Consider the following 26,765-nt stretch of genomic DNA (forward strand, 5'->3'; position numbering starts at 1 on the left):
GATGGGCTGAATTACCTCTTTCTGTGCTGTAAACTTTGGTTCAGTGTTTCACAATGATTTGTGCAACTTGTGGGCAGCCCAGGTGAGGGTCAGTTATCCAGGTCTTTTCTTGAGTAATATAAAAATCTGGAATATTCAGTGTGATAATTAAGCCAGCAGAGTGGCATCACAGTGCATTAATTACATAGTACAGGATTATACCAACATCAGAAAATTGAATATGACTTCCCTTTACTGTTTGAATTTAGCTCTGTGTGCCAGAACACACGAGTCAGGACATACGTGTGTCACCTCTTATTTCTTAGTTATTTGAGAAGAGAAAATAAAATTTGACTCATTACAAGGGAAATTGAAAAAGAAAAGCCTTGTTGAAAGAATATTTTTTAAACCAAATATTCTGAATTTTTTGACTCCAATCAAGAACATTTGGTCATAATAAGCTTTCATCAAGTGGATGTAGTATAGAGCTTTGGCTGAGGTTTCTTTTTATAGCTGACTTATGAAAGAGAACACAATTCCCAGTTGTTCATTGACCTCTTGTGGCTACCTTTAAAACTACAATATTTCCATTTTCCATTGTCACCTACAGTCATGACTGAGCTTTGAGTATATGTCAGTGATCAGCATCCATTTTAAAAATAAAGAGCTATGAGAAAAATATTTCTATTTTCTGTTTTCTCTTTGAATATTTATGTTTAAACATTGAGCTCTGATTACAGTAAGGGAACTGCAATAGGTGAGTTCTCGAGAACAACAATAACTGAAACAGTAACTGAATTAGCATAAACAGAATGCTGCCATTAAATTGGTGCTTCAGTTTTGTATAGTGCAACAGAACATGCAGATTAGTGAATTGCAACATGTTATTCCCTTACTGACCACCACATGCTATCTGTTCTTCAAGTTTCAGTAAACCTTGTGTGATTTTTAAAATACTTTCCTTTAAGTACAATGTAATTACTCTTCTGTTCTCTACCATGAAATCAAATTCATTCCAAAGATGACTGCGGCCGCACAAAATAAGCAAAAGAAACGTTAGTGTTGTAAATAGCAAACATTTAATGCCATTACAGCTGTACAGCCAAATCGCTTCCTGGACAGAAAGCTGTTTTCTCTCTGACGTGATTTTCCACAGCCTGAACTTGTGGATTAGAATGTTTTTCCTCCTTGGAAATTGCTCTGTGTATACATGCTTGACTGCTTCTCGCTCGCTAATGCTCGTGCGCGCGCTCTCTCTATCTAACTGTCTCTCTGTCTAACTGTCTCTCTGTTGTCTGCGTATATATCTTTGCCTGTCATTCTATAGCTCACTCACTCACTCATTTTTTCATCTATTGTAGCCACAATTTGCAGTCTTGGCAACATTTATTTGCCACTTGATTGTTGTTTAGAAAAACTTTAGGATGCTTAAATAGGTGGAATGCATCAACCTTGGGCATAGCTTTTCTCTCCTGAAAAGTCAAGGATACAGTTTTCTGAGGGTAAAAAAAACAAGTTAAATGAACGTTACTACGATTTTAATCAACTACAAGGAAGGAAAGCCTTATTAACAAAACTGCACCCTTAAAAGGATAATTGAAGTTTCAAGAACAATGATTTCAATTGGAATTCCTTATTAATCTAAATAGGCTAATTTTTAAAGTTAATTTTATTAGGTGTGTTAGCTATCTCTAATCTGCCCCCCTAGGGCTATCAGCATTTGCTAAGATTTGGCATTTTCAAACTAAATATTTTCCTTACTGCTGACTCCAGATGACTAATGTTCAACATTCTCAGAATATTGGGATTTTTTCATTTCATTCCATCCCGTGTTATAACTCTATTGATCATTATTACAAATAGCAACACAGAAAATGTGGCTTAATAGCAAGTCATTTCAGACCTCACTAAAAGGTACTCAATGTTGCTGTCATTGCATCCTCAGAAATGAAATTGTCAGATATTGTAAATGTCATAAAAGGTGAAATTGTACCTAATTAGAGAAAAAGAAAATTGTTTTGATCAGCAAATAACTTACCTGTTTACTGATATGTATGCACAGTTAATGGAGTAAATGAGTAAAGGCACTTAGATCACTGATCCATAAACCAATAAAAAAAGTGTACTGCTGTGCTCATTAAGTGCAAAGGAAAAATAAATTGTTGTATTGTTGCATTAGGAATATGCAAATAGTCACTATTTTGCACCAATTACTGCTTTATGTGTTGCAGTCTCCTTTTTTAAGAAAAAACTGTTTTGTGTATTTTGTAAGATATCATTTCTTTTCACTTACAGCTCACACAAAAGTATAATAGTGCAAACTGAAGGTGTCAGATGCCCAAAGGCACATTGCTTTATCTGCAGTATTTTCACTCAGCTTATGGGAAATGCCTAACAATTTGTACGAGTTTAGAAGGAAAGCCAGACTGTGCTATCTTGGTATTGAACCAACAGGCCAAGGCTTCTTCGACAGCACCTCCCAAACCCGCAACCTCTAACACCTAGAAGGACACGAGCAGCAGGCACATGGGAACAACACCACCTGCACGTTCCCCTCCAAGTCACACACCATCCCGACTTGGAAATCTATCGCCGTTCCTTCAACGTCGCTGGGTCAAAATCCTGGAACTCCCTTCCTAACAGCACTGTGGGAGAACCTTCACCACACGGACTGCAGCGGTTCAAGAAGGCGGCTCACCACCACCTTCTCAAGGGCAATTAGGGATGGGCAATAAATGCTGGCCTCGCCAGCAACGCCCACATCCCATGAATGAATAAATTAAAAAAAACAGATGTGCTGTGCTGATCTCAACCAGGGTAGTGGTAGGGATTAGAGAGGGGAAAATCAGCTAGGGCTCCTACCTCTGATTATTGTCCAGTAGCCCCTGTGTGGATATTGGGTTAAGACAAGATTGGGTTTGGCTGTGATGCTCCCACCTTGATTGAATAGCGTAACAACACTCTCAATTAAGCCTCGTAAATGGCCACTTGGGCAAGGTACCCGAGGGTAACCGATGCTTTTGGACCGTAGACCAGTACGATCGACAACATCTAAAGAGGAGGGGAGTAGGATAGTGAAGTTGGGGAGGGGCGTGGGGGGGTGGGGAGACAAGAGAATTCAGGCCCGAAGCCTGAAACATTTAAAATACTTAATTTCTGCCCCGAGAGAAGCCATCATAGCCCCTCCTTATCCAGCCCTACAACCCTCCGAGATCTCTGTGCTCCTCCAACTCTTGCCACTTGTGCATCCCCAATTTTAGTCGCTCCACCATTGACGGCTGTGCCTTCGGCTACCTAGGCCCTATGCTCTGGAATTCTCTCCCTAAACCCCTCTACCTCTACCTCTCCTCCTTTTAAGGCGCTCCTTAAAACCTACCTCTTTGACCAAGCTTTTGGTCACCTGCCCTAATATCTCCTTATGTGGCTGGGTGTCAAATTTTGTTTGAAAATTACTCCCGTGAAGCACCTTGAGACATTTTATTGCGTAAAGGCACTATATAAATGCACGTTGTTGTTGTTGTTGTGTTTTACCTCAGTCAATTGTGCCTGGTAAAAATAGATCAATGTGTTGGAAGTGAAGAAGTGAGCTTGAATATTTTGATATCACCAGGAACAGTGTGCTTTTCAAAAATAGCATCCTCTACAGTTTATGTTACTGGGTAGTGATTAAATGAATAACGATAATCAACATATGTGGGTGTACATTGAATTGTTTACTTTTTTTGTGTGTGATTCAGGGAGTCGTCGTATTGTGGATGTCATGGATGTGAATACACAGAAGGGGATTGAGATGAGTATGTCGCAATGGGTGAGATACTATGAGACACCAGAGATTGAAAGAGAGAAGCTCTACAATGTCATAAGCCTGGAATTCAGTCACACGAAACTTGAGAACCTGATCAAACGGCCCAATGTGGTAAGAAAGCTATATTCATAGGTAAATTAGTTTTTAACAGGATCTGAAGTAACTGAGCCAGGCAGCAGATTGATGTTTGACAGTTCTAATGGTCTCATTTATTCTATTGGAGGAGTAATTTCTTTTATGGGCTATAACACATTCCTATCAAATTTCTGTTTATGATGTTTTTACACAATTATTAACCTCTGTGCACTAATGTAACCAGTGTGCTTTTAAAAAAAACGCCCACAGAGGAAGTTAAATCTCCAAATTGAAGTATTTTACTCACAATATTACAAACTTCAGGCATAATGTCAGCTGCAGGTAAATTACTTAAGTCACTGCATTTCCACTGGTTGTTAAGGGCTTCAGATGATAATTGCATTTTTTTTCTTTCTGAAAGAATTTTATGCTCATTTAAATTAAATTCCTTAAAAATAATTTCAGTTAGCATTCCAAACAATTCCTGTGTTAACCCTTTTTGTTAACCATCAAAAAAGATTAACTGGTCATTTATCTCATGTACTTTGGATTTTAAAGGATTTTCAGCCCTTGAGAATGATACCGGGGCTTCAGAGAGTTAAATTATGAGGACAGGTTGCATAAACTTGGCTTGCATTCCCTTGAGCTAAGCCATTTAGGAGGGAAATCAGGAAGCACTTTTTCATACAAAGGACAGTAGAAATTTGGAATTCTCTCGCCTCAAAAGGCTATGAATGCTGGGACAATTGGAGCTTTAAAGACGGAGATCGACAGATTTTTGTTAGTAAGGCTATCAAGGTGTAAGAATGGACAGGTCAAGGAAGATTCGAGCAAGAGCCCGTGAAGATATAGTGTACGTATAATTTTAGTTACGCAGCCTAGCAATGAAACAATTAAAACTAAAATGCTGAAATAACCTGTGCTTAGCTTAGCTACTGTAGTCCTAGGTAATGTATTTAAAATAATTTAGTAAGAATGCTTTGTTGAGATAAACTGCTCATGGTGGGCCAGCCTTATTGTAGTCACTGTAGCTCTGGACAATGTCCTGTCTCTTAAAGAATTTAGCCTGCTGAGATAAGCCGCTCATGGTTGATCAGCCTTGTCCCTCTCCAATCTGAACTCATCAAGCTGACAATAACCAATCAACCTTATCTTCCGTGACCTTGTTATTATGTTAGGGAAAAACAGCTTCACATTTCGAGGCTCCAGGTGCAAGGGTCGGGCTGGTACAGATTACAAGACCAGTGTAAGTACAGGTGATTGTAAGAGGTCAGTAGTAGAGGTGAAGCTACAGAGGAGAAGAGAATACCGGTCAGGTTACGACTCTACTCAAAAAGGGAACGGGGCAATATCATTCTGTTCTTATAACTATCACTCGAGCATTGTAATTATCTTGATTTGTGCTTAGTTTAATCACCTCAATAAAGAATATCGTCATGACCCACAAGGTGTCAGGGTCGGATTTATTACAAGGGATATGGAGCTAAGGCAGCTAAATGGAGTTAAGGTACAGATCAACCATGATCTAATTGAATGGCTCGAGGGCTGAATGGCCTACTCCTGTTCCTATGTTCTTTAGATTGCCAGGAGGCCTGGAGAAGTTTCCTTCTCTGGAATTTTGTAAGGTATCATAATAGATACATCATTGGAGGAGGCCATTCGGCCCATCGTGTCTGTGCCAGCTCTTTGAAAGAGCTATCCAATTAGACCCATTCCTCTGCTCTATCCCCAGAGTCCTGTAAATGTTTTCCCTTCAAGTATTTATCTAATTCCTGTTTGAAAGTTACTTTTGAATCTGCTGCAACCACCCTTTCAGGCAGTGCATTCACACATGGTGAACACTAAGATTTGAGTATCTTTATTACTGTAATATTAGATTGTTATTGTAAGATTAACCCTATAGGACTAAAAGAAACATGGAGCACAATTTTCATTAAAAGCAAAACACACATGCCCCCACCCCCCCCCCCCATCATCCATGTTTCCTCTAACTAGTTTTCCATTCCTTTTGTCCTGTTTTTAATTTCATTATTTTACTTTGGCTCAGGGCTGGAAATCCTTTTTAATCAAAAGTAGATGAGATAAATGAGCAGTTAATCTTTTTTCATGGTTTTTGTTGAGGGATGAACGTTTGTCAGGACACCAGGAGAATTCTTCTGCTCTTTTTCAAATAGTGCCATGGAATCCTTTACATCCATCTGAACAGGTAAACAAGGCCACAGTTTAACCTCTCATCTAAAAGATGGTACTTCCAACAATGCAGCACTCTCTCAGTACTGCACTGGAGTTTAGATTATGTGCTCAAGCCCTGGAATGGGGTTTGAACCCATGACCACCTGACTCCAAGGTGACAGTGGTACCAGTGCGCCAAGCTGACACTCCCAGGGTTTTGTTAATGGGTCATTAATTATGGGGGAGAAAACAGGCATTTTCCTATTTTTGATTAAATGAGGAATTTCATTGCTTGAGCCATCAAGGGAGCCAAATATTAAACTTCAAATATATTTATTTACCTTATCTCTTCTGCCTCTCAGACCCATCAGCATTTTGGGGGTAGGACCAAGTATTTTTTTTGTTTTAAATGAGTTTTCTCCCCCATTGTCTGTGTGTTTATCCAGTGAGTAGCAGAGCCACGCAGACCAGTCAGTTTAGGCTTTTCTTCAATGCATCATGGAGAGCCCTGTTTTTTACGAATAGGAATTCTTGTCAGTGGCTCTTGAAGCTTGATTAACACCCATATAACTAAAGTGGTTTTCAGTGCTGAAAGAGTTAAAATTTGAATCCCATTATTTTTGACCTGGTGAATAGTAACATGTCACACGACTGTGTAGTTGCACAACCCAGTTTGTGCTTCGGTGCAGATTTTCACGGAATTATAGAAATTCAAGTACTGTCAAAGCATCATAACTGTTTTAAATGTAAATGATTGATGGCATTAATACTGTTCATGAAGCAAACAGATTGTATAATCAAAGAGTCGTGTAATTTTATCTGAATGCCCAAGAGGAGAGATTTATAAATAAATCTGCCTAAATCTTATCATTGGTACAAAGCTATATTTAGGTTTGAACAAGATCTGGAGGGGCAACATTGTCTTACACCAGTATCCTTTGTATTTTGTTCTGTCGAGCAAATTTTATACGTGTGTCATTCTGTGGAGCAAATACGCAGAGAACAGATACAATTTCAGCAGGAGATTGAATGGTTATAAATAATATTGTACAAGGGCAATTTCAGTACGAGTGCCTGGTGCTATAAAAGAGCTGCCGCTGGTAGTGAAGGTTTACAAACAGCTAGATCTGAACTTTTGATTGTTAGAAAATCCATATTTCCCAAAGGGCTCGGTTCAACTTTTCTTTTAACAAGGGTATTTTATGTACAGTGGTGGGTGGGGGATGCTAAAGGAAGCTGTTCATCCACTTTGGATGTTTTAGCATTGTTATTTTTTTGGTCTGTCTGTCTCCGAACTTCTATTTTCTTGTTCCTATTTTAGATTTTTCTAGCCAAGGGAGCAAATAATCTGCTCCCAACACTGTAACACTATGGATTAGGCTTCCCACTCCCACCCCCTTCAATTGGGATGCATTCCTGGGTGGGGGGGGGGACAGAACTTCACCCACCACTGAGATGCCTCCCAACCGACTTCCTGGCATTGGGGGTCATTATTCCGTTGGAGGCGGACTCTTGGCCTCAGCCGGGATAAGAAGGCGAAATTTTGACTTGGGAGGCCTTGGGCCTTTTGCAACCTATGTGCTTTTGCCAAAACTTTTCGACCAAGAAAAATTTGGACCTCCTCTTGAGCCTGTGCAAGGCGGTGCTCTGAGTGTTTGTACAGGCCCTAATTCCAGAAAGATTTGCTTTGTCGTCATCCACCAGTTTTGAACGCTGGACATGTGGGCCAAACAGACAACTCTTACCAACATTCAAACTTGAATAATGGGAAAAAGAGCAGAGATAGTATTTCCCTCATTTGCATAAAGGTAACATATACCTCCATCTACATATACACGGGCATACCTGCCCAAACAGAACCACCCCTGAAAATCAGAGCATGCCCCCAAGCACCTTTCTGCTCCCTCTCAAGAAGATCTGCTGAAAAATTGGTGGGAGTGGGGGATGAAGCTGCAGAAAGCTAGGCCTACTGCTCTTCAGCCAGTGGTAGAAGATGCACAAGAGCCACCAAGGATAACTTGCCATTCTGTTTTTCCTTCTCCATTTGGAGAGGACCTGGCACCTTCCCCTAGTCTGTGTGGCTGATGTTGGGACTCAATGTGCAGAAAATATGGCATCGTGTGCTGTATTAGCTCTACACTGCCTTACTGTTTGTCCATGTTTTCATCTGAAGATTTACATGATTTATCCATATTTTTCCTCCTTTGTCCCCCCTCATTGGAAGGTGTAACTCGCATGAGGCACATTTGCAAGTGTCCTGTAGCAATTTGATATTTCAAAAGTGGAAATTTTTTTATATTTGATCACAGTGAGGGTTGGGCTATTTTTCTATCATTGCCACTGCTGCCAGGCCCATCCTGTGCTCATCTGATACCCACAAGCATGCACTTTCCAGCAGCCGTCACTGTCTTGTGATCGATAGCTAGAAACCTGTTGAATTTTCTGCCTCCCCTAGTGTAGGCACACTGAACTCAATTGCAGTGGTCCCATTGCTGTCCCAGTTGAGATCGCTAGCTCGGCACCAGTCAGGGAGCGAGCCACGGACCTATCCTGATCTGTATGTCTGTGTCACACCAGGGAGTTTATTGACCCACTGAGTCATCATGAAAGCTTTATTCAGTTGTTTGAATTTATTTTTATGATATATTTGAAGGTGATGGCAGACCAGCGATATCCAAACTACATGTAGTCTGCAAGCTCAGGCAATCCAGCTCACAAACTCCAGGCAGCTTCATTTTATTAGGGCTTACTTCCTACTTGATGGTTTGTGCTGTTTGAATTTTATAGAATTAGATATTTAGAAAGGGCTGTTCTTAGTTGGTGGACAAATCCTAAATCAGAACAGCATTTTGGGATAAGTGTAAATTAATAGGAATATTGGTTTGATTTAAGTTTTATATGTGACCTGTAAGGCACCTTGCTATATACGTAAGCAGCCCACGAGGACAAAAAAAAATTTGGACACATCTGATTGACTTTTTTTTAAAGGGAGTAAAATTTGTCTTCCAATGGAAAATGGGATAATGCATGTTTTCTGTAACTACCATTAATAAAATTGTATTCTCTGAAATCGCAAAGCCACGTGTCCTTATGATTGTGTCAGCGTAGTTATGTTAATTACAAAGAGAATGGATATTCACCAGTTTTTCACTGGAGAGAAATCTTGAAGCTCAATTTTATTTCAGTGCATTGGGACTTCATTTGTGTGTGGGATTTATTTTAAATCTAGTGTTGCGTTATCGGTAGATTTTACCAGTGTTATACTGTAGGAAAATCTATAAATGAATTAGCGCCAATTAGTACATAGAATATTTTGATTAGCAGTGTAGAGCAGGGATATTCTCAACAAGTGCAATTGCTGTTCTATTTCTTCATAGCACAAATTGAAATCTGCACTCATACTGATCTGTAACCGTGTACGTCTTATGGTTTTAATTGTGAATCAGGCAACGCACGGTTTTAGAATTTAATTTCAAATCTTTTTAAAGTACATGTGGGACATTAAATATTCAGTAACTGCTCTTATCACCTGTGAAAAATGCACTGTTAAGAGCAGATCTGTTTTTTGCTGATATTTTAACTAAAATTCCTTTGAAAGCATGTTGTAAACAATTTTACAACACCAAGTTATAGTCCAGCAATTTTATTTTAAATTCACAAGCTTTCGGAGGCTTCCTCCTTCCTCAGGTAAATGTTCAGGAGCTCCTCGAAGCCTACGCATTTATACATATAGAACAATACATGGTGTTTACAGAATGCCCCTGCAACTGCCCGTTGCCAAGGCAATCACCGTGTTCAGACAGAGAGGTGTCACCTGCAGAACCCCCGAATACACATGGAGAGTGGTACTCCAGCAACATTTTGTGAACGCATAGCTGTATCTTTATTTATTTGAAGATATTTTAACCTGTGTAATCCAATTAGAGTGAATCCGTAAGCAAAGCTGTTTCCTGAGACAGTTTTCCTACAATTTGCATTTATATGATGCCTTTTAATGTAGAGAATATTCCAAGGTGCTTTACAGAGGAAGGAGAAAATAATAGATAGGAATTTATAAGGGATTGGATACTGCCATGGAGGGACATTCAGGAATGGTCGAAAAGAAAGGCTGTGAGAAGGTTTTAAAGGTTTACAGAGACGAGAGATCCAGGATCTTATACAGGAGTTCCAAAGTGTATGGCCGAGGTGGCTGAAACTTCTGCCGCCGATGGTGGGGCGAAGGGAGGGGGGATGCACAAAAGACCTGAGTTGGAGGATTGCAGGATTTTGGAGGGCATATAGCTCTAGAAGGAGAGAGCTTTTGGCTTAGTGGTAGCATTCCTGCCTCTGAGTCAGAAGGTGAAGTTGTTCAAGACCCACAGACAGCCCTGTGGAGTGGAGGTTAGAATATTGTCTCTAAATACTGGGATTGATATCCAGCGGGGAACTGTCATCCAGACGGAGTGACCGCTGGTTGTTATCCTGTAAAGTATACTGGAAGTTACCTATATTGATACCAAATCATGCTGCCATTTCAAAAGCATCAGCTGCTTGCCACCAGTGATTTCTTGTTCTTTTAACTTGCCGTGAATTGGGATAAACTGGTACAAAAACCTTTTTGTTTCATACTCACTTTCTTCTTTTGTCATTGTTTCCAAGGACTTTTGCTTTCGCCCTTCCCAATTTTCTCCCTTTTTTCAAAGGTGATGATGGGGATCAAGTTCCATGGGCACTGGCAGCCCTGCAGTACCTGGTCCAAGTGCCCATTTTTCATATGTGAGCTGAGATGATAACTGTCTGCACAGAGTAGTGTTCAGGTATTGGAACTTGGTTTACTATTTTTTTGAAGTTCCCTCCCTAGCCCAGGGGCACTGAGGTCAATTGCAATGCAACAACAGCTGCTCTATCTGAGATCAGCCACTTTAGCACAGATTGAAGATAGCACCTGGAACTTTCTAGTCCAAATGTTTCAGTACCTCACTGGGCAATGTCTTTATCCAGTAACCATCAGGGGAGTGCTCTGGGGGCTTCTTGAATGATCTGATCATCATCCAGTGACTGGAATCCAGCACTGTAGGGACCAGTATTGAGCAATGATTCAAAGACCTCAGCCCCAACTTGTACGTTTTTTGCTCTAAAACAACATTAAGAAATTAAGTAGCAAGGATAACTTGGTTCTCCTGTGCACGAGACAGTTAAGGTGGCTTCTGGCTGTTGGGCGACTTCAGAGACAGAGCATATAACAGGAGTTTCTGCCATGTGCTTTTTGCTCCGTGATAAACAGTATCTTTCACTGATGAGGGATTTGTAGGTTTGTTGACATTGGCATTATCTTTGATTAACTTTTCCAAGGGTAGTTTCCTGTAGTCCTGTGCCCAGTTTGTGTCGAATGGGGATCGTATTTGCCGGAAAGAAAATGCACTTAAATTTCTTATCTGCGGTCTGCCACATGTTGGTGTTTGAGCTGGAGCATCATTCAAAACAATAAGTGCCTTTTCAGGCACCTGATTCTCTTGCAAGTTACATTTAATAGAGGGCACAAGTGCCTGAAAGAACCATTGTTTGAACAGCTGCACATTCTCCCAGCCTTTCTCATGTGCACAATATCAAGCAGGCAGTGATGTAACTGACATTTGTGAAACCGTGTGGATTCTGAGCCTTGCCAACATATGTCAATTTCAATTTGTGTTCTCCGGAGACATTTGCACCAGCCAACCACATTATTCTGCCCTTGCTGTCTAAATCCTTCAGCACTTTTCTCTTTTTGCTGGCAGCTAGTGTGCCCTGCAGCAGGCACCTCCACCAATCGGGTCTCATCGCAGTAATAAACTTGATGTCCATTTAAATCCTCCCTGGAAAATAATTTTTTGGAATCTTCCTTCGTCAGATTTGACAGACTTAACTGTGGCAGATAGTTTTTCACCTTGAATAGCGAAGTGCTGGATTCCATGCTGTGTTTTGACCTTCTATAAGCATCCAGTGGCATTTTAAAATTCTAGTTCAGGCCCATTGAACCTATGATCTGGCTCTTTTGCTTTAATTAGTGGCTGGCTGCTGATAAGAATTGCTGAGCTTCATAGTTGAACAAACCATTTGCAGTACAAGGTTAAGGGCCTTAGAGGCAGAGACAGGAGAGAAAGTACTAGAGAAATTAATGGGACTAAAAGCCGACAAATCCCCTGGACCTGATGGCCTACATCCTAGGGTTTTAAAAGAAGTGGTTGCAGAGGTAGTAAATACATTGGTTTTGATCTTCCAGAATTCCTTAGATTCCCTGCAGATTGGAAGATAGCAAATGTAATCCCGCTATTCAAGAAAGGAGAGAGAGAGAAAACAGGGAACTATAGGCCAGTTAACCTGACATTAGTAATAGGGAAAATGCTAAAATCTATTACTAAAGGCATAGTAACAGGGCACTCAGAAAATCATATGATTAGGCAGAGTCAACATGGTTTTATGAAAGAAAAATCGTGTTTGACAAATCTATTAGAATTTTTTGAGGGTATAACTAGCAGGGTAGATAAGGGGGAACCAGTGGATGTAGTATATTTGGATTTTCAAAAGGCATTCGATAAGGTGCCACACGAGGTTGTTACGCAAGATTGGGGCTCATGGGATTGGGGGTAATATATTAGCATGGATTGAGGATTGGTTAACAGACAGAAATCAGAAAGTAGGAATAAACGGGTCATCTTCAGGTTGGCAGGTTGTAACTAGTAGATGCCACAAGGATTGGTGCTTGGGCCTCAGCTGTTTACAATATATATCAATGACTTAGATGGGGGAATTGAGTGTAATGTATCCAAGTTTGCTGACGATACAAAATTAGGTGGGAAAGTAAGCTGTGAGGAGGGTGCAAAGAGGCTGCAAAGCGATACAGACAGGTTAGTGAGTGGGCGAGAAGGTGGCAGATCTGGGGAAATGTTAAATTATCCACTTTGGTAGGAAGAATAGAAAAGCAGAATATTTTTTAAAAGGTGAGAGACTAAGAAATGTTGGTAGTCAGAGGGAATTGGGTGTCCTTGTACAAGAAACACAGAAAGTTAACATGCAGGTACAGCAAGCAGTCAGGAAGGCAAATGGTGTGTTAACCTTTATTGCAAGGGGTTTGCAGTATAAGAGCAAGGAGGTCTTGCTGCAATTACGTAGGGCACTGGTGAGACCACAACTGGAGTACTGTGTACAGTTTTTGTCTCCTTACCGAAGGAAGGATATACTTGCCTTAGAGGGGACGCAACGAAGGTACACTAGATTGATTCTTGGGATGAGAGGATTGTCCTATGAAGAGAGATTGAGTAGAATAGGCCTATATTCTCTGCAGTTTAGAAGAATGAGTAGTGATCTCATTGAAATATATAAAATTCTTATAGGGCTTGACAGGGTCGATGCTGAGAGACTGTTTCCCCTGGCTGGAGAGTCTAGAAGTAGGGGTCATAGTCTCAAGATAAGGAGTTGGCCATTTAGGACTGAGGTGAGGAAAAATTTCTTCACTCAGAGTTGTGAATCTTTGGAATTCTCCACATAGAAACATAGAAAATAAGAGCAGGAATAGGCCATTTGGCCCTTCGAGCCTGCTCCGCCATTCAATATGATCATGGCTGATCCTCTATCTCAATCCCATATTCCCGCTCTCTCCCCATACCCCATGATGCCTTCTGTGTCTAGAAATTTATCTATCTCCTCCTTAAATATATTCAGTGACTTGGCCTCCACAGCCTTCTGTGGTAGAGAATTCCACAGGTTCGCCACCCTCTGAGTGAAGAAATTTCTCCTTATCTCAGTCACAAATGTCCTACCCCGTATCCTGAGACTGCGGCCCCTCGTTCTGGACTCCCCAGCCAGGGGAAACATCCTCCCTGCATCCAGTCTGTCTAGCCCTGTCAGAATTTTATACATTTCAATGAGACCCCCTCTCATTATTCTAAACTCGAGTGAGTACAGGCCTAGTCAACCCAATCTCTCCTCATACGACAGTCCTGCCATCCCAGGAATCAGTCTGGTGAACCTTTGCTGCACTCCCTCTATGGCAAGTATATCCTTTTTTAGGTAAGGAGACCAAGCTGCACACAATACTCCAGGTGTGGTCTCACCAAGGCCCTGTTTAACTGCAGCAAGACATCCTTGCTCCTGCACTCAAATCCTCTTGCAATGAAGGCCAACGTACCATTTGCCTTCCTAACTGCTTGCTGCACCTGCATGTTTACTTTCAGTGACTGGTGTACAAGGACACCCAGGTCCCTTTGTTACATCAACATTTCCCAATCTACCCCAGAGGGCTGTGGATGCTTAGTCGTTGAGTATTTTCAAGACTGAGATTGATAGATTTTTGGACACTAAGGGAATCAAGGGATATGGAGATGGGAGCGGACAGTGGAGTTGAGGTAGAAGATCAGCCATGATCTTATTGAATGGAGGAGCAGGCTCGAGAGACCTAATGGCCTACTCCTGCTCCTATTTCTTATCATGGACCGAATTGGTAGTTCTGTGCTGCTAACTTCCATCTATTATATCCAACTTTAATTCTACAATTACAACAGTGACTGCACTTCAGAAGTACGTCATGGACTGTAAAACGCTTTGGGACGTCCTGAGGTCGTAGAAGGCGCTTTATAAATGCAAATTCTTTTCTTTAATTCTAAGTTTTCTCTTTCTTGATGCCCAATATTATGGCAATTCTAATATGAAATTCCTTGGCTTCTTCAAAATTCTCTCTATTTTCCTTCACCTCACCTTGATTCATAGTGCATCATGGCACCGTAGGAATTGCCATCTCTCGTGTACATTGCTCAAACATCCACCTTCATTTGTGGCCGTGCACAATGAATGTTGGCAGTCTATGTAGCTATGGAGGGAATCACAGCCGAGTCCAATTATTAGCTGCGTAGTCTTCAAAAATAGGAATGCCAACCAAAAAAACGCCTCATTTGGTGAAGATCAATTAGCTCAGCACAGATCAGAGATTGAACCTTGGGCATTCCGAGTCTGATGGGCCCAGTAGCACATCACTTGATGCATTTTACATTTATATCTTCAAGAGACAATACTACTGTTTTACATTTTTTTGTCATTGTGTTCAGATACTTTATGTAGATTGAAATTGCAGTACAGTACATAATATGCCCCACTGAACAGTAGAGTTTCATGCAAGCACAGTTGCTAAGTTACCCAAAAAGGTTGTTTTAAAAACTGTTGTCTGCGGCTGATTTCTTTAGAGGAATGTGATGGAACTCTGAGCTTAAGCTAACTGAGGCACTACTATTCTATCATTTTTATAGTAGCCCCGAATTACTCTGAGCTTTTTGTGGGTCAAAGGTTATCTTCTTTTGCTGGTCAGCTATAACAAACATTTTGTTGGACAAGAAGGTCACTCAGTCACAGAGTTGAATTCCTCCTCTGAGCTAAAACTTGGAGATCTGCTTCTTGGAAGAACTGGAAGTCGACGACTCCTTACATTTGAAAAAGTTAAAACTCAAATATTCTACACTGAATCAGAACATCATGAGAAATAGATTTGCCAAACTTGGAGCAGGTTTTACAGTGTTGAAAGTCAGTTAACAGCAGGAAACAGAGCAAGCAATGTTTTGGACAATTGCCACAGGTCCAGAAATCACATTGACCAAATGCAGAAGTTAAGTTGACTGGGATAAGTCCACCCAAGGTTGACATAAGTGGTATGTTGTTATGGTGTGGAACAATGTACACCAGCCAAGAGAATAAATGTCTGTAAATTTTTAACCCAAAGCTTCATGGAAAACTTGAATCACAATCAAAAAACACTGGTTTGGTGCAACTGGAGTATTGTGTCCAGTTCTGAGTGCCGCACTTTAGGAAAGATGCGAAGTCGTTAGAGAGGGTGCAGAAGAGATTTACTAGAATGATTGCTGGGATGAGGGACTTCAGTTACATGGATAGAAGCTGGGATTGATCTCCTTGGAACAGAGAAAGTTGAGAGGAGATTTGAAAGAGGTATTCCAAATCATGAAGGGTCTAGACAGAGTAGATAGAGAGAAACTGTTCCCATTGGCGGAAGGGTCGAGAACCAGTGGTCATAAATTTAAGGTGATTGGCAAAAGAACCAAAGGTGACATGAGGAAAAACTTTTTTACACAGCAAGTGGTTAGGATCTGGAATGCACTGACAGAGAGGGTGGTGGAGGCAGATTCACTCATGGCTTTTGAAAGGGAACTGAATAAATACTTGCATGGAAAAAATTTGCAGGGCTTCAGGGATAGGGAAAGGGCTTGGGAGTGGAACTAGTTGGATTGCTCTTGCATCGAGCCGGCACGGACTCGATGGGCCGAATGGCCTCCTTCCGTGCTTGTAAACTTTCTATGATTCTAAGTTCTCGAATACAGAGGGCCAGCTACTAGAACTGCATATTATAGTTTTAGACCAAAAACAGTTATGATGTGGGCTTCTTCCCAATGCTCTCTACTTGCTCAACACAAAAGTCAGTTTCCATAGACAAGCCCACACTTCCCATGAGCCAAAACGTAACCTTTTGTATGGGATATAGGGGACATTTGACGACTTCCTGACCAAAAAGGCCAGGAAGTGAAGTGGCTACCTGGCTGTTAAATTTCCGTGGAATGGTCCCTGGGACAAGCTAAGTGGCTGCAGAGGCTTGGGAAGGGTATCATGGTCTGGGGAAGGGGGCAGGCTGGGGCGGGGAGCCCACTCCTGCTCCTCCTGGCCCACAAGGAACCTTTCAAAAAAAAACTTGCCTTACTGGGCGTCTTCTGGAACAAGCAGAGTTAGCTTGTAAATCCAAAATTAACTGACACCTATGCAAATATTGGGTTTGAAAATAGGATCTGTTTTGCTGGGTTTACTTGACTGTATTTACAATGTATCAAAAAATAAAATTACAGCATGTCACTTGCAGGTCACCCGTGCTATGGAATTGTTCGTTCTTGTAAAGATAAAGACTTTTAACATTTTTATTTAGAAGACTTCAAAGGGGTGATTTTAACCTAACCCATCCGTTAGGAACGTGGAGGTTTCGAGTCGGATGGCCATTTTACATTCCAGGAGTGTAAAATTGGATGGAATGTAAAATGGACATCGGACGTGAACATGCCCCATTCCCACCGGGCGGGATAGGTTAAAATTACCCCCAAGTTTAAGTGTTAGGTGGCTTTCCTTAAAGTACTGGAAATATAACCTATCTTACAACTCAGAGATTGCATTGTGCTGAGGGCTGTTTTCAAAAAATAATTTCTGAAAAGACCAAGAATATTGGTCAGTGGAGAATCAAAGATCATGCATACATGCACTCCTGGGACATGTTAATTGACTGGAGTGGATCGATTTATTTGCCATTAGCAATTGCCTTTGGCATACCAGAGGCCAGATGTTTTGTATGTGTCTCAGCTGTCAGTTTGTGGACTTGCAATATTTAAAAAATATATTGAGCAAATATTTAGTATTTGTGGCTGTACGTTAAATGGATTCAGCACGTTGTATAGCAAATGACCTCCTTGACAATTGCTCGTTGAATCTGGTCTTTATGTATCTCATAAACTATGTATGTAGTGCCCACATTTGGAGGTTTTTCATTTTGAACTGAGATAACTTTGAATGTGGAAAATTGTGGGAATTTAGGGCGTAGTGCCTAGCTGTTGCCATAACAATATGGATACGGGAAACAAAAATATCTTACCTATGTACTTTTAAAAAAATTGTTCTTTAAGTGTGGGTGACGTGGGCAAGGCTGCCTTTATTGCCTATCCTTAGTTGCCTTGAGAAGGTGGTATTGGGCCTTCTCCTTGAACCGCTGTAGTCCTTGTGGGCATGGTGCTCCCACAATGGTGTTAGAAAGGAAACTCCAGGATTCTGTCCCATCAACAATGAAGGAACGGCAATGTGTGTCCAAGTCAGGATACTAATATCTTGAAACTTGATGAATGTAGAAAACTTAAATATTTGACCAAGTCAGAACTATGGTATTCCCCAAGCTTGAGGCTTATGATCTTGGAGGATGGATTTTATTGTGTTTTGGAGACACCTGAGATTATCTAAACTTGGCATTTTAAAACTACTTGAGCCTGCATGTGATCAATGAATTGGTAACAAGGGGACATAAAGATTCCAGGTTAGGCCTGTACAAGAGTTAGATGATCTAAGCTGGGTTGGTTGTGGGGGTGCTATAATTGTCCTGAGCACCTCTTCATTAGGGAGGGGAAAATCAGCTGAGGTGCCTGTTCCTGTTTCATTATCCAGCGATCCTGTTGGAAAATGTGCATGTGTGAACATTGGTTGCTGACAGTATCAGGCTTGGTTGTAAGTATTTCCTGCATTTTCTGCTTTCTAGCGTTCAAGTTTTTTCTTATTTTTTAACTTTTTTTAGAGTTCCCTGAAAGTGAAGTGGTTTGTGTAACACCAAAGTTTTTTTTTATTTGACGAACTTCTTTGACCTGACTGAAATTTACTGTAACCAACAAATTTTCAACATAGCAGACCACAAACATCTTGAAAGTATATACCACTTGGATGATGTCTATCCTCCAGGATCATTGTTCTATAAAAACAGTACTGAATAAAGCTGATATCCTGCAGTAATGATTTCATTCAATATTGGCCTAAGTGTGCATACGCATTCTATTCCTGCCAAACTTGGACTAACTTCTGAAAGATTTTCTAGACAACCTCTATTAAAGCTCTTTTTTGGCAGAACATTTTGTGAGCATTGCTTAGCTTTTTAGTTTCTAATTGAATTGACTGTCATTTTTGTGTGAAGGGACGTTGACCATCCACAATCAGGTTATTTGTAAATTAAAGATCACTGAAACAAGAAAATATAATTTTCTGCAAAGAGTAATGGTTTCTGGAGCTGAAATTACCTCATTTTTTATTTAGTGACTCCTACAGATGTTCAATGTTTGTTTCAGGTGGACTTGGTGGACTGGGTGGACAACATGTGGCCACGACATTTAAAAGAGAAGCAAATCGACTCCACAAATGCAATCGCAGAAATGAAATATCCCAAAGTTCAGAAGTAAGTCAGAGTGTTTGTTTTTTTAATGCTGAAAGCAAACATTTGGAATCTAAACTTTTACCTTCTTAATAATACCTCATGGCTGAATCATGATGCATTTTATTTTTAAGATTTACTTAAGGATCCAATTTTGAGATTTTTGCATTTAATTAATGGTGCGGACTTGAGAGCAGCCATACTGATTCTTATCCTGGAGCTCTGTTCCAGAAACTATTGTTAAGTCCGGGTAATGGGGTAAATTACATGGGATGCCTGAACCGGTCATCCGTGTGAGTTGTATTCATGGTACTCCCAGTCGTAATAGAAGTTATTTTCTTTTAGACGATGTTGTGTCCATCTGACTGTTGACACATGACTTATCTTTCTGTTTTGAGCTGTGATAGAGTTTGAGTTCAGCTAACTCACCACAGACTGGGAATTGAACCTAGGACCTTCTGATACTGGGCTTGTTTCCTTGGGAGCCGAGAAGGCGCAGAGGAGATTTAATATAAGTTTTTAAGATTCTGATGGGTTGAATAGGGAAAGGTTATTTCCTCTGGTTGATCTATTCAAAATCCTCACTGAGCCTGAGGAGAGTGTTTAAGACAAATGTCCTTACACTGAGTTGTTAAAGCATTGAATGTTTTGTTGGAGTGAGTAGTTGAGACAGAAGTGACTGCATCTTTTAAAGGAAGGGTAAGATAAATATTTGAAGCTGAGGAAGATACGGGGCTATGGCGGAGGTGGTAGAGAGCAGGTCAGCAGGATTATATTTGGATTGCTCTAACAAAGAGCCGGTACACACACGATGGACCAGAGGGCCTCATTCTGTACTGTAAACTTTTGTGGGTCTATAGACCTCTGACGCAGTCCTAGGGACTCCCCTGTCCTAACTTTTGCAAGACAGTGTCAGCTACCCTTACAAAAACAATGCTATAATTGCATAAAACATTTTTATTAGTATACAGCAGAAGTAGTGTACTAGTTAGTCAGAAAATACAGAATAATTCAGAAATCTGACCGTTATGGTGGTGGTGGTGGGGGGGTGTTGTTGATGCACCCTTCGGGATCTCCATTATCCAAGGACCCCAGTCAGAAAACCTATTCTGCATAGAAGCTTGGAAGTTGAGGGACATTGCCAAGTTGTGCTGCCCTTCTACACGTCTGGAGTGGACACTTAGTAACATTAACATGGAGAATGCAAGGGGGGGCCAGAAGACCTTAACACCAAAACCCAGGGTTGCACATTGAGATTAAAAGCTAAAGCAGAGTAGTATTCTCAAGAAATGGTGAAGAACGTAAGTGAAGGAGTGGAAGGAATATATCTTTCAAAGTTAGTAAATACATTAGTGTTTTAATAAACATAAATTGTATAAACAAACAACCCCTTGTTATATACATTGTTTTTCCCCCCCAAAAAATGCTTGTTTAAATGTTTTTACAAAAAACAAGTCCTGGTATTGTTTGTGAAAGGCCAGTCTTGTCAATCATAAAAAAGTCACAAAGTTGTAGGCACAGATATATACGTGGCGGATCTTAGCCTGTTGTCACTTTGAGTCAATTTAGCTGGCACTGGCTCTGGGTAGCCTGATAAACCCACGCCTTTGGCTTCTCAGAAGCAAAGGCCTCCAAGGAAAATGTTGAGACATATTTTTAATGCAAATTTTTAGTATACAAGTAAGTTTAATTGTGTTTTTTTTTAATTACTCATTTATACCTGTTATGTTGCAAATATTATTTCCAGTATGAGAGCCCAAGATGGCAGCCAAAAAGATATTCATAAAAATTGAGTAATTTGATTGGTTTGCCTTTTTATTGATTAGTAGCTTTTGCGGACGGTTTATATACATCTTTAGCTTTTCATTGGAAGTTTATTTGCTTTGTTGTGATTTGTCCCTATTTTATCAATAAGAATTTTTAATCAATCAAGTGCAAGTGTGACAGAAATTTGTATAATGTGATACATTAAATATATTATAAAATATACAGACCTGCTTCGAGTCCTTCCATGCTCATTGGTTTTCTCCTCGGCTATGTTTGCCTCTCTTACTTGCAGAACATTAGCTAGTATATAGGAGACCATTTTTGTTTCTAAAGTTACCTCAGAAAAAAATTGTAGAGTTCAGGTTTTATATTGTTCTGATGTTTAAAATAAATTCTGGTTATTATATAAAATGGTTCTGTGGAGTTTTTTCTCAGTAGTTTCTCACTACAAGGGGACTAAGCCTTGTAAATGTTGGTTCTTGAAACATTGCTAGAAGTTGCATACAGAAATGTATGCAGGGAGCTGCAGCTTGTTAGCTTAAGTCTCTTTAGCAAACAGTAATACGTCTGGGAATTTGTATGAATGAGCCTCGGATACGGACACAGGTCTCCCGTGGAACACATTGTTGGAAGCATTTCTAACACAAAAAATACTATTGGATGGATAAGTTCTTCCTTTAATGGATCTTTAATTTTTGCAGGTTCATTGTCTGAGATAACTCCCGTAGGTTAGCTTTGCTTCCAAAGACCTGGAGTGTACCTTTACCTGCCCAGTATATAGGTAATTTGTCGTGAACCCAGAGGTTGAACCGAAACTGAACACTGTAATTTGGGTTATTGTTTACATCAAATGCCGTTACTTGATTTTCCTAGCTTCAGAAGCTGGTAGAATCAACACCTCACTAGACCGTGGCTTATGCTGAAAACTGCCAAACAGTAAATGAATAAGTGAACAGAAGCAATAACCCATTTTAGAATACTTAATATCCTTCCTCTTAAGATAGTAAAATATCAAGCAATAGCATTGGATACACTAAACAGGACTGAGTTGCTGTTAGTCCATGAACACGCTCTCGCTCTCTCTCCTATCATTCTCTCTCTCTCTCTCTCTCTCCTATCATTCTCTCTCTCTCTCTCCTATCATTCTCTCTCTCCTATCATTCTCGTCTCTCTCTCTCCTATCATTCTCTCTCTCTCTCTCTCTCTCTCTCTCTCCTATCATTCTCTCTCTCTCTCTCTCTCTCCTATCATTCTCTCTCTCTCTCTCCTATCATTCTCTCTCTCTCTCTCTCCTATCATTCTCTCTCTCTCTCTCTCCTATCATTCTCTCTCTCTCTCTCCTATCATTCTCTCTCTCTCTCTCTCCTATCATTCTCTCTCTCTCTCTCTCCTATCATTCTCTCTCTCTCTCTCTCCTATCATTCTCTCTCTCTCTCTCTCCTATCATTCTCTCTCTCTCTCTCTCCTATCATTCTCTCTCTCTCTCTCCTATCATTCTCTCTCTCTCTCTCTCCTATCATTCTCTCTCTCTCTCTCTCTCTATCATTCTCTCTCTCCTATCATTCTCTCTCACTCTCTCTCTCCAATCATTCTCTCTCTCTCTCTCTCTCTCCTATCTTTCTCTCTCTCTCTCTCTCTCTCTCCTATCATTCTCTCTCTCTCTCTCTCCTATCATTCTCTCTCTCTCTCTCTCCTATCATTCTCTCTCTCTCTCTCTCTCTCCTATCATTCTCTCTCTCTCTCCTATCATTCTCTCTCTCCTATCATTCTCTCTCTCTCTCTCCTATCATTCTCTCTCTCTCTCTCTCTCTCTCTCCTATCATTCTCTCTCTCTCTCTCTCTTATCATTCTCTCTCTCTCCTATCATTCTCTCTCTCTCTCTCTCTCTCTATCATTCTCTCTCTCTCTCTCTCTCTCTCCTATCATTCTCTCTCTCTCTCCTATCATCTCTCTCTCTCTCTCCTATCATTCTCTCTCTCTCTCCTATCATTCTCTCTCTCTCTCTCTCCTATCATTCTCTCTCCTATCATTCTCTCTCTCTCTCTCCTATCATTCTCTCTCTCTCTCTCTCTCTCTCCTATCATTCTCTCTCTCTCTCTCCTATCATTCTCTCTCTCTCTCTCCTATCATTCTCTCTCTCTCTCTCTCTCCTATCATTCTCTCTCTCTCTCTCTCTCTCTCCTATCATTCTCTCTCTCTCTCTCTCCTATCATTCTCTCTCTCTCTCTCTCCTATCATTCTCTCTCTCTCTCTCTCCTATCATTCTCTCTCTCTCTCCTAATCATTCTATCATTCTCTCTCTCTCCTATCATTCTCTCTCTCTCTCTCCTATCATTCTCTCTCTCTCTCTCTCCTATCATTCTCTCTCTCTCTCTCTCCTATCATTCTCTTCTCCTCTCTTCCTATCATCTCTCTCTCTCTCTCTCTCCTATCATTCTCTCTCTCTCTCTCTCTCTCTCTTCCTATCATTCTCTCTCTCTCTCTCTCTCTCTCTCCTATCATTCTCTCTCTCTCTCTCCTATCATTCTCTCTCTCTCTCTCTCTCTCTCTCTCTCTCCTATCATTCTCTCTCTCTCTCTCTCTCTCCTATCATTCTCTCTCTCTCCTATCATTCTCTCTCTCTCTCTCCTATCATTCTCTCTCTCTCTCTCTCCTATCATTCTCTCTCTCTCTCTCTCCTATCATTCTCTCTCTCTCTCTCCTATCATTCTCTCTCTCTCTCTCTCCTATCATTCTCTCTCTCTCTCTCTCCTATCATTCTCTCTCTCTCTCTCTCCTATCATTCTCTCTCTCTCTCTCTCCTATCATTCTCTCTCTCTCTCTCTCCTATCATTCTCTCTCTCTCTCTCCTATCATTCTCTCTCTCTCTCTCTCCTATCATTCTCTCTCTCTCTCTCTCCTATCATTCTCTCTCTCCTATCATTCTCTCTCACTCTCTCTCTCCAATCATTCTCTCTCTCTCTCTCTCTCTCCTATCATTCTCTCTCTCTCTCTCTCTCTCCTATCATTCTCTCTCTCTCTCTCTCCTATCATTCTCTCTCTCTCTCTCTCCTATCATTCTCTCTCTCTCTCTCTCTCTCCTATCATTCTCTCTCTCTCTCCTATCATTCTCTCTCTCCTATCATTCTCTCTCTCTCTCTCCTATCATTCTCTCTCTCTCTCTCTCTCTCTCCTATCATTCTCTCTCTCTCTCTCTCTCTTATCATTCTCTCTCTCTCCTATCATTCTCTCTCTCTCTCTCTCTCCTATCATTCTCTCTCTCTCTCTCTCTCTCTCCTATCATTCTCTCTCTCTCTCCTATCATTCTCTCTCTCTCTCCTATCATTCTCTCTCTCTCTCCTATCATTCTCTCTCTCTCTCTCTCCTATCATTCTCTCTCCTATCATTCTCTCTCTCTCTCTCCTATCATTCTCTCTCTCTCTCTCTCTCTCTCCTATCATTCTCTCTCTCTCTCTCCTATCATTCTCTCTCTCTCTCTCCTATCATTCTCTCTCTCTCTCTCTCTCCTATCATTCTCTCTCTCTCTCTCTCTCTCTCCTATCATTCTCTCTCTCTCTCTCTCCTATCATTCTCTCTCTCTCTCTCTCCTATCATTCTCTCTCTCTCTCTCTCTCCTATCATTCTCTCTCTCTCTCTCTCCTATCATTCTATCATTCTCTCTCTCTCCTATCATTCTCTCTCTCTCTCTCCTATCATTCTCTCTCTCTCTCTCTCCTATCATTCTCTCTCCTCTCTCTCTCCTATCATTCTCTCTCTCCTATCATTCTCTCTCTCTCTCTCTCTCCTATCATTCTCTCTCTCTCTCTCTCTCTCTCCTATCATTCTCTCTCTCTCTCTCTCTCTCTCTCTCCTATCATTCTCTCTCTCTCTCTCTCTCTCTCTCTCTCTCCTATCATTCTCTCTCTCTCTCTCTCTCTCTCCTATCATTCTCTCTCTCTCTCCTATCATTCTCTCTCTCTCTCTCTCTCCTATCATTCTCTCTCTCTCCTATCATTCTCTCTCTCTCTCTCTCTCCTATCATTCTATCATCTCTCTCTCTCTCTCTCCTATCATTCTCTCTCTCTCTCTCCTATCATTCTCTCTCTCTCCATCATTCTTTCTCTCTGTCTCTCCTATCATTCTTTCTCTCTGTCTCTCCTATCATTCTCTCTCTCTGTCTCCTATCATTCTCTCTCTCTCTCTCTCTCTCCTATCATTCTCTCTCTCTCTCTCTCTCTCCTATCATTCTCTCTCTCTCTCTCTCTCTCTCTCTCCTATCATTCTCTCTCTCTCTCCTATCATTCTCTCTCTCTCTCTCTCCTATCATTCTCTCTCTCTCTCTCTCTCTCCTATCATTCTCTCTCTCTCTCTCCTATCATTCTCTCTCTCTCTCTCTCTCTCTCCTATCATTCTCTCTCTCTCTCTCCTATCATTCTCTCTCTCTCTCTCCTATCATTTTCTCTCTCTCTCTCCTATCATTCTCTCTCTCTCTCTCCTTATCATTCTATCATTCTCTCTCTCTCTCTCTCTCCTATCATCTATCATTCTCTCTCTCTCTCTCTCCTATCATTCTCTCTCTCTCTCTCCTATCATTCTCTCTCTCTCCCATCATTCTTTCTCTCTGTCTCTCCTATCATTCTTTCTCTCTGTCTCTCCTATCATTCTCTCTCTCTGTCTCCTATCATTCTCTCTCTCTGTCTCCTATCATTCTCTCTCTCTCTCTCTCTCTCCTATCATTCTCTCTCTCTCTCTCTCTCTCCTATCATTCTCTCTCTCTCTCTCTCTCTCTCTCCTATCATTCTCTCTCTCTCTCCTATCATTCTCTCTCTCTCTCTCTCCTATCATTCTCTCTCTCTCTCTCTCTCTCCTATCATTCTCTCTCTCTCTCTCTCCTATCATTCTCTCTCTCTCTCTCTTCCTATCATTCTCTCTCTCTCTCTCTCTCTCCTATCATTCTCTCTCTCTCTCTCTCCTATCATTCTCTCTCTCTCTCTCTCTCTCCTATCATTCTCTCTCTCTCTCTCCTATCATTTTCTCTCTCTCTCTCCTATCATTCTCTCTCTCTCTCTCTCTCCTATCATTCTCTCTCTCTCTCCTATCATTCTCTCTCTCTCTCTCTCTCTCCTATCATTCTCTCTCTCTCTCTCTCTCTCTCCTATCATTCTCTCTCTCTCTCTCCTATCATTCTCTCTCTCTCTCTCCTATCATTCTCTCTCTCTCTCTCCTATCATTCTCTCTCTCTCTCTCTCTCTCCTATCATTCTCTCTCTCTCTCCTATCATTCTCTCTCTCTCTCTCTCTCCTATCATTCTCTCTCTCTCTCTCTCTCTCCTATCATTCTCTCTCTCTCTCTCTCTCTCTCTCCTATCATTCTCTCTCTCTCTCTCTCCTATCATTCTTTCTCTCTGTCTCTCCTATCATTCTTTCTCTCTGTCTCTCCTATCATTCTCTCTCTCTGTCTCTCCTATCATTCTCTCTCTCTCTCCTATCATTCTCTCTCTCTCTCTCCTATCATTCTCTCTCTCTCTCTCTCCTATCATTCTTTCTCTCTGTCTCTCCTATCATTCTCTCTCTCTCTCTCTCCTATCATTCTCTCTCTCTCTCTCTCCTATCATTCTCTCTCTCTCTCTCCTATCATTCTCTCTCTCTCTCCTATCATTCTCTCTCCTCTCTCTCTCTCTCCTATCATTCTCTCTCTCTCCTATCATTCTCTCTCTCTCTCTCTCTCTCTCTCTCTCTCTCTCTCTCTCTCTCTCTCCTATCATTCTCTCTCTCTCTCTCTCCTATCATTCTCTCTCTCTCTCTCTCTCTCCTATCATTCTCTCTCTCTCTCTCTCTCCTATCATTCTCTCTCTCTCTCTCTCCTATCATCTCTCTCTCTCTCTCTCCTATCATTCTCTCTCTCTCTCTCTCCTATCATTCTCTCTCTCTCTCTCTTCCTATCATTCTCTCTCTCTCTCTCTCTCTCCTATCATTCTCTCTCTCTCTCTCTCTCCTATCATTCTCTCTCTCTCTCTCTCTCTCTCCTATCATTCTC

The 26,765-nt window shown here is 41.0% G+C and overlaps 1 protein-coding gene across 8 annotated transcripts in view; it reads left to right on the forward strand.

Moving 5' to 3' along the window:
- The window catches only part of kdm2bb (lysine (K)-specific demethylase 2Bb), a 239,778-nt gene that overhangs the window by 89,985 nt on the left and 123,028 nt on the right, over nucleotides 1–26,765 (forward strand). For all 8 annotated transcript variants that reach the window (XM_068005804.1, XM_068005806.1, XM_068005802.1 and 5 more), the window contains 2 exons: nucleotides 3,717–3,895; nucleotides 18,901–19,007. In XM_068005804.1, coding sequence (XP_067861905.1) covers nucleotides 3,717–3,895; nucleotides 18,901–19,007 — 286 coding nt within the window. The remainder of the gene's footprint in view (nucleotides 1–3,716; nucleotides 3,896–18,900; nucleotides 19,008–26,765) is intronic.

This window comes from Heptranchias perlo, chromosome 25 (genome assembly GCF_035084215.1).
Source record: "Heptranchias perlo isolate sHepPer1 chromosome 25, sHepPer1.hap1, whole genome shotgun sequence".
Lineage (NCBI taxonomy): Eukaryota > Metazoa > Chordata > Chondrichthyes > Hexanchiformes > Hexanchidae > Heptranchias > Heptranchias perlo.